General features: G+C 37.8%; 1 protein-coding gene across 15 annotated transcripts in view; it reads right to left on the reverse strand.

Moving 5' to 3' along the window:
* Positions 1 to 15,213, reverse strand: part of TENM3 (teneurin transmembrane protein 3) — a 418,913-nt gene that overhangs the window by 31,080 nt on the left and 372,620 nt on the right. For 14 of the 15 annotated variants that reach the window (XM_051790395.1, XM_051790402.1, XM_051790401.1 and 11 more), the window contains 5 exons: positions 12,377 to 12,626; positions 11,933 to 11,953; positions 6,588 to 6,820; positions 5,872 to 6,026; positions 4,166 to 5,040 (listed from right to left, as the gene is read on the reverse strand). In XM_051790395.1, coding sequence (XP_051646355.1) covers positions 4,166 to 5,040; positions 5,872 to 6,026; positions 6,588 to 6,820; positions 11,933 to 11,953; positions 12,377 to 12,626 — 1,534 coding nt within the window. The remainder of the gene's footprint in view (positions 1 to 4,165; positions 5,041 to 5,871; positions 6,027 to 6,587; positions 6,821 to 11,932; positions 11,954 to 12,376; positions 12,627 to 15,213) is intronic. The other variant, XM_051790404.1, reaches the window with a different exon arrangement.

Raw genomic sequence — 15,213 nt, forward strand, 5'->3', positions numbered from 1 at the left:
AGTCTTAAAAAAATATTTCCTGTATGTCAGTCTTTCAGGCAAAGAGAAGACTAAAACCAATAAATTATCAATTAATCAGTGTCCAGGCTGTATGAAATAAAGCAGTAAACTTCTTTTGGTTCTGATATTAGTGTGACTTAAACTGTGGAAAAAAGCCATGAAGAAACAAGGCCAAATGCTTTAGTATGTGCCAGAGCAGTGATTGCCAACTTTTGGGATGCAATTTTTTTTTTAAAGATTTCCTCTTTTCACTGAAAAGTTGCTCTGGAAAAGGAGAAAAAAAAAAGTTTAAATTGTTTGCATAAATCTGCTTTTAAATCATTGAGAATCAGCTGAAATGATCTAAATTCTTTGGATCCACGTTCCAGTTATACAATCGGATTTGCACAGGAAAATAGGCAAAAAAGCTATTCCTGAATTGCTTCAAAGGCCGAACTTTTTACTGCTAAACCCACAGTATTTTTGCTCCACGTACCTTCTGCCATTTAAACACATATGTGACAAGCAAAGGGTGAAACAACCTGGCCATACTCAAAGCTAGTTGAAAAAAGGCATTTCTAGTCCACTGGACATTCAAATAGTTGAACATTTTTAACTGTGAGTGGGAAGAAAGTCTAAATTCACCATGGAATATGAATTTTATCATCGTCTTAAAATATTTTGAGAATTTGAATAATATAGTAAATAAAATATATAAATAAACTGTGATGTTAAAAGAAAATGCATCCAGCACTGAAGCTGAAATATTTTGCTATTGCTACAAGGAAGTCAAAATGATTTCTCATAATTTCTTATTCCCCACGTGACATTTGAGGGAAACCTTTCTGTTTTAAAAACACTTCATTTTTTTCAACAGAAAACACTTCAGCTGAAAATCTTTTAGTCCATACTACCTACAAATGTGAATATGCAGAAGCTGAGAGATACACGCTTGTACATCATGTCACCCCCACACAAACCCTTCTATGATACACATGGCTGCCATCTATTTTAGCAACAGTAGCAAAAACCTCTAGAAACTCAGTTTTGTCAGATTTAATGTTACAAATCATCAGCACCAAAAAGTCACAATAATACTTGATCTTAGAATAAAAAATTGCAAAATAGTTGTGTTTACAACTATCTTTCTTCAAAAGGGAAATATACAGACACAAATTTGGTGTATGGGGATTTTATGTTAAGAAGAAGCAAGCAGCTATGATGCCCGATGGATGTTTTTAAAGAATGCTGTTTTAGCAAGAAAAATAACACAGTGCTTTCCTCCTCCCCCTTCTTATTCCCTGTAGCTTCACATAATCAGTGCATTTTTTTTATTTTTGGTATTAACTTGTACAGAGCATCATAGGAAACATTACTGGAAGGGACCTTGAGAGGTCATGCGATCCAGCTTCTACCCCAAGGCAGGATCTGTTCTTCCTGCATTGGTCCTGAAAGATGTCTAATCTGTTCTTAAAGACAGTCTGTGAAGGACAAGGGGTGACTGTCATTGTTGTCTGCTCCAGGGCTCCAAAATCTTCACCATGAAGTTTTTCCAAATGTCTAATCTGAATCTTCCTTGTTGCAATTAAACAGATTACTGCTTCACCATGGCTACAGGGAGGAGATAAACATCTTTGCTTCTGTGAAAGCCTCATACACTTGCAAATTCAGAGAGAGTGAAATCGCCTAGCTTTCCCTGCAATTACTTCAGCTTGGGAATTCTAACGAGAAGTTGGTCAGAGGTAATTGTTCAGGAAGTGCATAAGCAGCAGCTTGGAAATAATACTAATACTTACTGAGGGGAATAGCCTGCCCTTTGGGTTCTCCATAAGGCAGCTGGACATAACCTAACTTAGAGCAGAAAGTCTGCATGAAAGCAGATCAGGTGTGAAAGATGGCTATTTACAGACTCGGGAAATAGCTATGTACTTCATGACACACAGTACCCTAAATTCTCCCTATGAGGAAAAATACAGACCTATCAACCACTTAATAATGAATATAATATCCACTTTTTTGTGATCACGCAGATGCCATTAAGATAGATTCAGGAGCCACCAGCTACTTCTGTGGTACACCACAGTAGGCTACAAAAAACTACAGGCAACGTGGTGAGAAATTACTGCCCTGATTAAAACTGTAGGTCCTCAATTAGGCAGTATGAATGCCAGCATGATTTAAACTGCCTGCTGTACCCAGCAGATGCCTTAATTTCTGTACAGGACTTCACTATCCCCCAAACTGACTGTCTTGCCCAACTCGCCTACTGGAAACAAGTGGTTGTGTGTGTCACAGTTAAACACCAAATTTACTCTGCGGAAATAGATGGCTACTCCCAGCCCATCTAAAGCTGTGCTTTGGCTTCTCAGCATACAGAACAGGGCTAACTCATGAGACGGAGAACACATGCCCTCCCAGTCGAGCACATTCTCATTCCTCTGTGTATCCTCACTGTGCTTTTGTGTCCTCTTGGCAGGACCTAAAAAGATACGCAGCGGATGCACCAATGCACAATTAAATATTACAGATGTGTGCTAATGCTTTGGGAATGTGCCTGCTACCAAAGCCCTGCCAATTTACAGATTACTGTAAGAATACCTTAAAACTGGCAGCACCACCATCCCACCTGCTGTCTTTGTTAGGGATCAGCATTTCTAGTCCTGTCTCCACTTCAGGACACAATATGCAGTGAAGCGGCACCTGCTGCTCTTGTGTCTCTGATAGGGATATGTAAAGGCTGGAGAGTAGATACAGGTGCTCGGAGTCCTCCTGCACACTGCCTCAGCCAAATGTACGCTGACAGAAATATGAAGTTATCTCAGAACACAGATGTTTGGCTTTGCTGCCACTGTCTGACACTGGCACTTTATTTTCTTTATCATGTGTGTTGAATTGAAAGCTTTTTTTTAGACTCTGACCTTGGCAGCAGTTGCTACTGCATTTCATCATAAAGATAGGAGAAAAGAAGAGGGGGAAAAAAAAAAGAAGAGGGACTTACCGGATTTTCATGATGCCCTTTGTAATCCTGAGTAGTTCATCTAAGGGCCCTCTAACACTTTTACTTATCATACTAATGCTCTGTCTTCCACTCCTTCATAGACACCTTTTTTTCCCCAACCTCACCATGTCTTGGATGTGATTTAAAAATACACGTATATTTCCAGTTGGCAGAGATGACTGAAAAAAATCTGAGTTAATTCTACATTGATCTTTTTTGAAATACTGGTTTGTGTTTTAAGCTGTATTTTTGTTACATTTTGCTTAGCATATCAGTTTGCAGTTCAGCTCACCTGGAGATGAAGTTGCCTATAAAACCTGTATGTGAACTCTGGTTCTACTAGTTTATCTACAAATTGTCATGACCTTTCTTAGTCAATATAATTGAGGATTCTGTAAAATGGTTTGCTAATCTGTCTGTTATGAACAGGCATTGATGACTTAATGACTGTAACACAGGCTAAAGCAATTCACTGAAAGGATTTTTTTCTAAGGTTGGTAAAATTACAAGTCCTACTGTTCCAGTAATACCTCTCACTGTTGTGTTTGCACCTGTACCCGACATGGTGCTGGTGGCTTCTGTGTTTTCAGTTTATTCCTACAGGAATGACACTTCTCCCCATGGCCCACATTTCTTTTCTCAGCTTTCTCCAACTGGGTCCACCTGTGTGAAGAACTGCTGTGCCATCCAGGAGATCCTTCCTTATTATTTGCCACTCTGTGAAACACAACCTTTTACTACCCACCCAGACTTTTTTTTTGGGGGGGGCAGGAGAGCATGCAGACAAAAAAAAAAGAAATAAAAAAAAAATTGAGCAGTGAAGACAAATTTCTTGTCAGTATTTGCTGCAGAGCAATGCCAATCTAATGAGCAAGTGGGATGACAATATAGTTTTTGATGCAAATCTACACAACCATGGTTGTCTGAGTTACAAATTTCTTGACAAGAGTCGGCTCACTATTATTTCAAGATACAAAGCTGAAGTTCAAAACAATGAATTCAAAATTATTCTGTTCAAGAAGAAGCCAGAAAAAGGAAGACAGTATGGGAAATTAAAAGTATCTTTCTGTGCTTTTTGTTGCCAAGGGTCATCTTTACAGTTACTTCATCAGTCTCCAGAAATACTTTAAATGGTCCTGTAGAACTCAATAAAACTATAAGATATCTGACTTTATTTTATGTACTTACTCAAAAAAAGTGGTCCATCCTGTCTCATCACTTTTAGTTGCCAGAAGTCCACTGTTGCCATGGTAGGTAAATAAGACCAGCTCCTGTCCTTGTGCAGTCATGCTTTTCAAACATCCATTAGTGCCTATTGTAAGCCAGATGACTTGGTTATCAGGAGAGACCACTCTTACTGGCATCCGGTTGGGATCCCGTCTGATACGAAGAGTATTCCCATTGCTATCCGTTACTGCAGTAATATCATTATCATTGCTGTAGCTAAAATTGTACAGATAGTCTCCGGTGACTAAACTCACAGTGTACTGGTGAGTACCATTGACATCAAAGATATAAAGCTCTTGGTCAGTTGGAGAAGCAACTTCATAGAAGTTCATTGAATTCATTAAGGGTTTGTTCTTTGACACAGCCCGTATCCTAATATTTCCCAGATCGGCAATATACAGGGTGCCATCTGGAGACACAGCCAAGGAGGAAGGAGCGTTAAGTTTGGCATCTTTAGCATAGCCATCTCCATTTTGGTAACAGTCACAGTTGACATCATTTTTGCAATCACACTCTGAGGGTATTCCAGCAACTAATGAGATCTCTCCATCAGTTGTGACCTGTCTTATCCTATTAATCTTTTTTTCATCAGTCTCTGTAATGTAGAGTACCCCGCTGTAGGACACGGCAATGGCAGTTGCTGACTCCAGCGTGGTCTGGACAGCGTGTTTTCCCACCGCGTACTCCACCCCAGGAACCTGGCAGTGCATCGGCCTCCCTGCAGCAATGCGAACCTGACGGTTTTCGGTGATCTGCAAAACTACGTTGTTATCCAACACGTAAATGGAGTTATCCATTGGGTTGATAGCTAAATCTGTAGGCCATTCCAGACGTACCTAAACAAATAGAAGTGCTTTATTAAAAAGTTAACCAGTGCAGATTAAATGAATTAATTCACCTTCAGTTTTAGAGAGAGTTGTAAGGATATTTTCCATCTGCTGTAAGCAATCATGACAAAAGAACTCACATGAATACAGGCAGCAAACTGAAGCTTTTCAGGGAGGCAAGGCATCCATTTTATTGAAAACAGCCAGCTGCACTGGAACTATAATACAGGTTGAATTTCCCCTCCAATAAATGCTATACTTTTCTATATCATAAGTAACTATTGAGACAGATACCAACATCTGAACACATACTTAACAACAGTACTCATCTTTCATTCTTGTTGTAGCAACAATGACTTACTACTTTCCAGATTATGAAACACTGTACTCCATTTTTTGAACATACCACTAGTGATGTCCCTTCTTGCCTACACAAGTTCTTGAGAAAAACAGAAAAATATGGGGGGGTTGTGTAAATCCTCTCATTCACTCTAGTAGGCTAAGGATGTTAGCAATTCAGAAAACATCACCATGCCAAGGTAGTTCTAACAGATATGCCATTCTCCCAGTATTTACTACCAGGCTTAATGTTTCCTGCTGATAGTTTTGCTGTTCTAAACTGAACTGAGCTTTATGGGCAGAAAAATTGAATACAGCAGCATTTATAGCTAAGAAAACACACTGCAATTCGTGCCCTTGGAACAGGTTGCTTTCTCCCCCAAATCTGCTGTGAAATATCCATTACACACTCCACCCAGTTTTATTTTAAGGGGCAACAAAGCTGCATTTCAATTTCTATCCCCGGCTCAGCTTTTCAAATTATCAGCAACTGAAAAGTACCTGGCTGATATGCATGCTGGTATCACAGGTTAGAGGTCGTGCTGAGGTCAGGTCGTTGGAGCCAAGCAAAGTTGATATTATTCCATTCTGATCCACTTTTCTGATCATAGTCCCATCAACAAAGTAGATTAACCCATTCTTGTCTATTGCTATTCCTTTAGTGAAGCAAAAAAAAATTAGTGGTTTTTTGCTGTACTAGCAGTGAATATATTGTCCATAACTAAGGATATAGGTAGTATGTATCTAATGGAAATTGCAGGCAGAAAATCTGGTCTCAGGTAGTAGGTAGTAAAACAGCTTGTTAACCAATGTTCAGTATGAAATCTACTACTGTTGATTGCATTTGCTGTTCATTTGCTGTTGTGTGTTGAGAAGGGACTAGCTCTTAAGTTAACCTAAAACATGGGGTAAGTGGGACCAAAAGCAAGGTGGATTTTACATCTTCATCACTGCCTGCCAAGCACATAATCTAAATGAGCATTTAAAAATGTGCAATAACCACTCAAGCCAAATATTTCCCAAAAAATCAAACCTAATTGATTTCAAAAAAATCAGTCCCCATAACTTTCTTCCTCAGTAGTCTTTCCAGCTGGAAAAAATTACTCAAAACCCCAATTTTTGAGCCAACTACTGGGTTCAGTAATTAAACACGCTCATGCCCTCAGTTCTGAGCTTTTGCATTATTTTGAAAGTTACAAAGGGAGAACTCTTTTTACCTTTAGGGCTCATGAGAGTTGCCTCCACCGCCTTGCCTCCATCACCACATCTTGCCTCATCGAAAGGCAGGCACTGCTCCCCTGTTCCTCCTATCACCTCAGCATTTTTGGTCAGGTCTTTCGCGCCCGTGAGCGACTTCGGCCGATAAATCCTGCGTGTGTTTGTGTCAGACACGTACAAATCTCCTGTCACGGGGTCAGTTGCAAGGTAGTATCTGTGAGCTGGGTTGTTGCTGTAAAATGGAATTACACATTGCATATGCTGTAATTAATTGCACCTAACATTGGATCAAGAAGAAAAGTGTTCAGTTCATATGCAGTGTGCAGCAATACATAAAAAGTTAAAGTCAATGGTGATGCTCTATGCATAGGTGGCACAGGTCATGGCCACAAGACCTTTTTCGCTTCATATTTCTCGCCTGTGTCACAGGCAGCCCAATCCAGACTAATGCTTTGGGGACAAAAGATCCATTTTGTCCACAGGCCAGTTCAATGTTCTGTATATTACAGACGACGTGTGTTTCTGTAATAGGCCAAATCAAAATACTGTGGTTTAAAACCTTCCAGAAGTTCTGGGAACCTTGAACCAGTTGCAAATTTTGCAGCAGGACCCCAGCCCTCGCTTACACTTTGTTGCTATTATCCTACCTGTTTTATTATAGTAAATTATAATAAAAATATAAGGCTGCTGAGGTGGATGGTTTAGGTAATTCATAAACAGATAAAGCAGTTTGAATGATGAGTTCACAGGCAAGAGATAAGACATCATTCATAAGTATTTGTTTAATCCACTGCTTTCAAGTATGTGATATGCATGATTTAACACATTAGGAAAAGTCATCTCTTCCACCAGAGCACTGAGCAGAGCTTTTCCATTCTTCCTAACTCAGAGTCATATTTCAAATAACCTCCACATTGGCACAAAACCGCTAACTATGCCAACACAATCTTTATTACAGTGAAAATATATATTGCTAACCATTTTCCCAGAAACTTACACTTTGCCTCTCCACTGGTGCCACATAATTGAGAATTACTGTCTTTACTCCCCTGCTGGTGAAAAAAACAGCCCAGGAGATTACCTTTTGTGTTGATATATTATGATGTAGAAACTTAACCCACTGCAGTTGGGATTCCTGACCTAATTTATGGTATAAAGAGCTGAAATAAGGTCATGTAAATACAGGAGGTAATTTCAGATGCTCCCCTCATGGATTGAAGCAAAGTGTCAGAACAGTCACTTCTGATGTTTGCAAAAGTGCTGCTTAAACAGATCTACCAGTTTGGTGATAGCCAAACATCTGTTTGCAGAATGCTATACTTCGCATTTTGTAAATACGTAACTGCTAATGTAACACATTTTTATGTACTACCACTTGGAAAAAGCAACAAGAGACCAATGGGAACAACTTGTGAACAAATTATGTCTTTTGGCAGGGACAGATTTTTACAGCTATCCAATTACAGAAACATAGGAAAAAAAAAGTGTTGCATAAATAGGATTTTATTTGGTTTTAAGACTTTTAACATGTTGGTTCAGAACGAAGAAATCACGTGAAACAGACTAATGAAATCAAATACACAGTGATTAGCACCTCTTAAAAAGCTCTGCTACGGCACTGAGTGTTGTATGGCATGTCTGAAAACAATCAAATGTAGGCTTACTTTAAATTTCTGTCTGTTAGAAATCTATTACTGTCGGTTTGCCAAAAAGTTGGAAGGTATTTTCAAAACCTTAATTTTATGCAGTGATCATTTAATATGATGACTACGTAGTGTACGAATTATTTATACCTCCATAGACTGCAAATTAAATTATACCCATTTACATGATTACTTTGGTCTTTAAGAAACTTTGCAGACACTTCAAATATAAACACATTGCAAAATGTGAAATGTGCAATTAAATTGTATTTCATTGTAATTTAAAATAAAGTCCTTTCTTATACTACTGAAATCTAAATTGAAGTACCTCTCTTCAACGCATCTAACATTGCCTCAATCATATTTTTTAACCACTGGAATAAGGAGTCATCAAATCAAAAATTAAGTAATTTATGCCTAACACAATTATTTCTTTCTAAAAAGAATTTTTAAAGCTCTTTTCTTTATAAATATGAAAATATTTCTATGTTCAAATTAATTCCATTAAAAAAACATTGGGGGTGAGTTTTATTTGATGAGTGTATCCTCATCAAATAAAAAAAATACACATGATAAATTAAATGTATTTTGTCATGGTACTAAAAAATCTCCCCAAGTTTGGGAGTGCATGAGATATTACTATTGAATTAATATATACTCTCCAACTTGCCATACGTAGATGTCTAGTGGCTCCTTTCTGAGCTAATACAACAGGCATTTCTTCGGCATTTCTTTTCAGGTGAAGGTTGAACAGCTGAGGCAGTTTTAGCTGATAGAAAACCCCAGTAAGTCATGGGAGCAAGACACAATTTGAGGAACTGAGTAACTGTCCAGTGAAAACTATATTTGCTTTCGAGCCAGAAAACATCCATGTGCACTATGCAGATCTCAAAATCAGTAGAGGGATAAGCAGACAGCAGCTGGAAAGCTGCAGGGTTTATACTATTTCATTGTACCCTGAAATGGTATTAAGCTTCTGCCTTCTACCAACAACAACAAATGCAAAGAAATAAAATCCACAGTCAGTGACTCCTTGACTCATTCATTATTGCCTAATTGCCGTCAGTAGCTCTGCAAAACATGCAGTTATATATACCAACACAGGCTCCTGTAAAGACAAATGACTAAAAATTAACTTGTTCTGTCTATGCCAAATAATACTAAGTGCTTTGAATTTAAAGTGTGCACAGAGCTATGTAATGATCTATTTCCCTTTGCTTTTATCTTGCTGAGGCCAATCTAGGCAGATCACCTGCACTACTCTCTATGCACAGATTTTTTTAAAAATACTCTTCCTGCTTCAGTCCCCCTCTCTCTTGCCTTCACTGTGTGCCCTCTAAACCATATACCCTCCAAGCTGTTTTTATGTTTTGCTAAACTTTTTTTTCTGGCTCTCTACAGACTTGGGATAGCGCCATAGCCTACAAATGACCTCCCTATCTTCAAAGTCCTTCTAAACATTCCTTCTTCCATGAATGCCTATCAGCATTAATCACCCACAGGCAGCAGTGTGTATAAAGACATCAGTTCAGCTTTGAGATTGAAAAGATGTGAGGTCACTAGTACATGAGAGGATAAATTGGATCTGCATTCTCTCTCTAATTTAGAGTACAGGCTACTTGAGGTGGGAGACACATCACATTCTGTGCTAAAGCGCTGTGTTTACAGAAAGGAAAGCTGAATGCTTGAATAGATAAGAGACCTGAACTAGAATTTAGACTTGTTCAGTTACTTGAGGAACGCATTTTCTTAGTTCTAATACCTAGCAATTATACATTGCAAAGTGATCTGTTGAGGGCTGTTTTCCAAACTGCAGTTTAAGTTGGAATCTCCTTAGTAGTCCTTAAGGGCTTGCCAGTGAAACTGGACCTTTGCTCCCTTCTCTTACAGGCCATACAGATGTGTTTCCCTCTACAGCATTTCACAGGACTCTGTACAAATGCATGCAGACAAAAGAAGATATTTGGTCTTCCAGTCTGTTCTTAGCCAGGGAACCCATGGCAATAGGATTTGGTGGATCCTAAAAGTTTACGCATCTTAAATGAGAAACAGCTAAATTAATAGAATAAAAAGCTGCCAACAAACTGCCAACCTTGCAACTGGAAGGCTGCACAGTGGGCTCCACATCTCCTGCCTACTGGCTCCAAAATGGCTCCTGCAGAGCCAGTTCTCCACAGTCCTCTCCGTCTCCTTCTGCCTCGGGAGGAACCCCCACTTCACTGCCACTATATGGGCACATGCTGTTACGCTAATTTGTGTGGTATGATTGCAATTTTGCTACCCCGAGCTTCTGCATGTGTAGACATGAATAAAGCAAAAAAGTTTCAATATTCTTCCCCACCAACTTTTCTTACACACAGGGATCCAGTTTCTGAAATGCCGCAGTTGAGCCCGTGACCATAGTTCTGCCAGAGGCAGGAGACAGTGGTGCTACTAAATCACAGCAAACCAAACCTCAATACGCATCTGCTCTTTAATCCTATTTGTACATTCCACATTCCAAGTATTATTCCACATTCCATACAGTTGTCAAGACAGTGTCTTATCCAGTTGCAATGACAACTTTGTGACACCACAAGGGATATAATTCTTTTAGGAGAAATGGAAGAAATACAAACTAAATGTAATACTGAAAACCTAAACCCACCAAACAGAAGAGACTGCCTCTGAGTCACACATGGAAAAAAATCCCATAAAACCGACTAGACTTTGTATAAGCTTCCAATTCTGATCATTAGCACCAATGCGAACACCTTATTTAGTCATGGAATTTTATTGCCTAACACATTTGAAACATGCTTCTTAAAACATGAAACCCTTCCTCACAAAGAAGTATGTCCAAAGAAAAGTGAATTTAAAAAATGAGGACAAGAGAGATATGACTCAGTGGGATTTGTTTAAAAACAAGGAAGGAAAATGACTGGCAGCAAAAAGAAGAGAAAGAGACCAGTGGGCCTGCTAGGGTGTATACTTAGCAGTTCTGTTAAGGTTTGCAGGGTTTCATGTCTCCAACAAGATTTTAGCATGACTCTTGTTTTTTTATACTTATCAGCACCGACTGTTGTGGCAAAGCAATTCTAAGCATCCACCTTCTTCTGTTCTTGCCATTATTGTAACAATGCCAGGATGTTGTATTACAATCCTCTGATTATTATGACCAGTCCTGTGAGTCTTGGTATATTTTAAAAACTCCTGGACTTCTGTTATTATTATTTCAACTTCCACTATTAAAAGAAGTTCATCTTTAAAGAAACAAATCTCTTAAATGTGAGCCTGAAAAGACTCAACATCAAAAGGCTAATGAAATGAACTCCCTTGATACTTTTATAATTTTATTACTTATATGCCATTCTCATCGTATTTGGGGTATCTGATTAATGAGTGAGTTTTTATAGGATCAGCAAAAGTGCTGCCAGCAAGGAGCGAGCAGAAATGAGGGAACAGCAAAGGAGGGCATACACAAGCATAAAAAGAAGGCTGACTGCGGACAGAGAGTGATGAGAAAAGAGGAACTTGTATCCGAAAGGACGATACCGCCTGACAGCTGACATAACTAAAACATATGAACTCATTATTTTTGAAAAATACTCCTCTTTTCTAGTAATACATCTCAGAAATGACTTCTCCATTATAAGCATTCATTTGTTAAAAAGAAAGAAGAACAGTTAGAAAAATATAAATCTTCTTTAAGGAATGCTTACCTATGTCTAAAATCTTTATTTCTTGGTGGGAGCAAGTAAAAAAGAACAGAAAAACGTTATTAGACAAACATTCAGAAAGGATGTTAAAAGATGAGAAGAAGACAACATTTACATCTATCATTAGTGAAGTGGTGAATGATCATCTCCACTTACTTTGATTGCGTAGGGTTAACCCTTAAAATCCACAGAATTATGACTCTGGGTAGATTGAGTTCTCACATTTAGATAAGCACAGTTAAAATATTTTATGAAGATAACATGTTTTCACTTCTGTTTTAAATACTTTTTCAAATGTTTTAAAATATTTTGACTCAATTTTTTTTTTTTTTTGTTCCCAAAAGCATCTGGAAACTAAAACTTACACCGTGTTAGAAATCAATTAAATACTTTAATTTGCCACAGTAATTCACAACTCCAAAAGTCCAACATGAGAAAAAAACATACCTTAGCTCCAGAACACTAGTTACATTTCCAGACGGGAATATCCGACGAACGTAGTTGAAATCCCCCACATACAGACTGCCATCTATCCCGCTAGCTAAGGCAACGGGAGCCAGTAGCTTATTACCATCAGCTTGACCATTACAACTCGGACAGGAGATGCTGCGTCGTCTCCCATTGCCCATAATGCTACTAACAACTGGAGGTTGCTGAGATATAAATTGATTTTCACCATTTCCTTTGTAGAGGATTCCTGGCAGATGACATTAAAAAACCCCAAAAAACCAGTTTTTAAAAACTCTGAATGTATGTACACAAAATGATGCACATGTATTCTAAATATTCTTTTAGCTGATTAGAATAACTTTAATGAATTTTGTTTCACCACCATATTTTTCTCACTACAAGTAATAAAACTTTGTTAAAACATTTATAGTTATATTTAAGTCACAGACATGCAAATATTAAATTACCTTGTCCACAAGATGTAGTAGAAATACTAAATATTCTAGCACTTATAACACAAAAATGTTTTCCTTCGTTCTTATTTTTAAATGTTAATAATTTTAATAGCTGTAATTCAGAATAAAAACTGTCATGTTAAAGGAAATATAAGGTGTATTGATGAAAGCAAGGTCCATGTTCCTACATCTTTACAGTTTTGAAATTGCCCAGAAATTACTGACATTCTGTGCATTTGTTATAGAAAAAGAGAAAAAATATATTTGCAAATTGTATTCCTGAAGTCCTAGTATATCTAATTATGAATATAATGTCGAATGTAATCTAAAGTGGATTACCGCTGCAAATTGTAAATATTAATTAAAGAGCCACTTCAAAAAGTAGTAGATTGCTTCAATTTTGCATTATAAAGATGCTTTACTCAGCTCACAAAGAAAATGTTCCTCTGGCAACAAAGTCTGCCTCGGTACCATGTCTGCAGTTATAGGCAGTTATTAAAAATGTCAAAACAACAAAAAAAATGTGGTGCCAGACCAACCTACTTCTAAAACTTAATTCTGCTTTGAGGCATGAAAGAAACAATAATTTCGTGAAGACAAAGCAATGTGCCAGCAGTATTTTTCTTCCATTATAGCCTACACAGGAAATCTGAGAGGAAAAATGGATGCTTTATGTTAAATCCTCAGTCTCAGGGAAAAAAAAAAGTGTGTTAAAATGTTGCCAGGACCACACTGTTGAATCTCATAATGAATCCATTAAGGTGTCCTCTACAAATGGTCAGCTATTATGGTTATACTCATAAGTCACAATATGTCTTTCCGTGGTACAATCCATGTAAACCACGTGTCACTTTGTACTTTACAGTGATCTGTGTTTTATTGATTGCATGCCCAGAGTTTCAAGGCAGTTTGGGGCTGAGGGATACAGTTATCTTTTGAGATGTTTATAAGAAATTTAGGATGCATTTCTTTTTCTCTCGTCATTCCCAAAGTGCACTCTTTGTACTGAAAGGTATGAGAAAAAACAACTTTGCTTTCTTCTTTAAATGTCTGAGGTATTTTCACTGCTTTTAATATCATAAAATGCAAGAGATTATAAATGTAAAATAAATATACATGATAAAATTGGAAAAAATGAAAACGGTTTATGGAAACCTAATGGCAAGTAATCTAAACAAGTAATCTAAATCAAAAGAGGGAGAACATATTTTTCATGAATAGGTAAAGCCTGAATGCATTAACAGTATACAAAATCCCCTTTCCTATGATTACATCATTTATGACAATCATGGTACTATAATTTTCCCTGAAATAGCTGAGTTCTACAATTTTCATCATAGGAATTCTACAAGTCAGCACAGTGCACTATTGCATCTGATTTATTCTGTCATTACCTTGAAAAATTGGTCCTTCACATTTCTCCTCTATTATCACAGAATAAAAGATGTACATTAGACTATTTACTGCAGTAGTATGGGATGCTCACACAAACACTGTCTGCACTCTCTTCTGAATAAATTTATGCAGCTCATCCACCTTGTCATTACAACTCTCCACTTCGTTTATTCAATTAGACACATGCTACTTTGAAAAGTCATTACTTGTCAAATGTACTCTTAAACATAATTTAAAGCCACCATCAATTTACCTTGTGAACAGAAGCAATCTTATATATATATTTATAATTATAGCTCTTTGTATTTTTAGATGGATTACTTTACAGTAGTTTGCATAGGGGTTATTGTTTTTGTTTTGTTTTGTTTTTAATTTAAAATTATGTACTATGACACCTTTTCCCTTGATTTGGTTACCTTATTTCTCTACCAGTCAGAAGCGATATACATCCTCTGTGTCCTTGCACTGCTGGCAGAGAGGAGGTGGAGAAGTTTTTTTTAAGATTTGGTTTTCTTTCTCATTATCCTACTGTGATTTGATTGATAATAAATTAAACTAATTTCCCCAAGTTGAGGTTTTTTTAATCCGTGACAGTAACCCATGAGTGATCTCTCCCTGATCTCATTTTGATCCTCAAGTCTTTTGGTTTGTTTTCCCTCCCCTGTCCAGCTGGGAAGGTGAGCGACAGTGTGGCTTTGGTGAGCACCTGGCATCCAGCCAGGGTCAACCCAAAACAGTATATCCAACAAAGGCTGATAGTATCTGATGAACTTATTTATGCATATGTATTTATAGGATGAAGAAGCATGACATTCACTGTAAATCACAGAATATCCTCAGCTGGAAGGGACCCACAGGATTATTGAGTCCGACCCCTGGTCCTGCACTTGAAAAACCCAGGAGTCACAGTACGTGCCTGATAGCATTGTCCAAACGCTTCCTGAACTGTGGCAAGGCTTGGCAATGTGATCACTTCCCTGGGGA

Source organism: Manacus candei, unplaced genomic scaffold, assembly GCF_025592945.1.
Source record: "Manacus candei isolate 608988 ecotype Guabito, Panama unplaced genomic scaffold, ASM2559294v1 h1tg000028l, whole genome shotgun sequence".
In the NCBI taxonomy this organism is placed as follows: Eukaryota; Metazoa; Chordata; class Aves; order Passeriformes; family Pipridae; genus Manacus; species Manacus candei.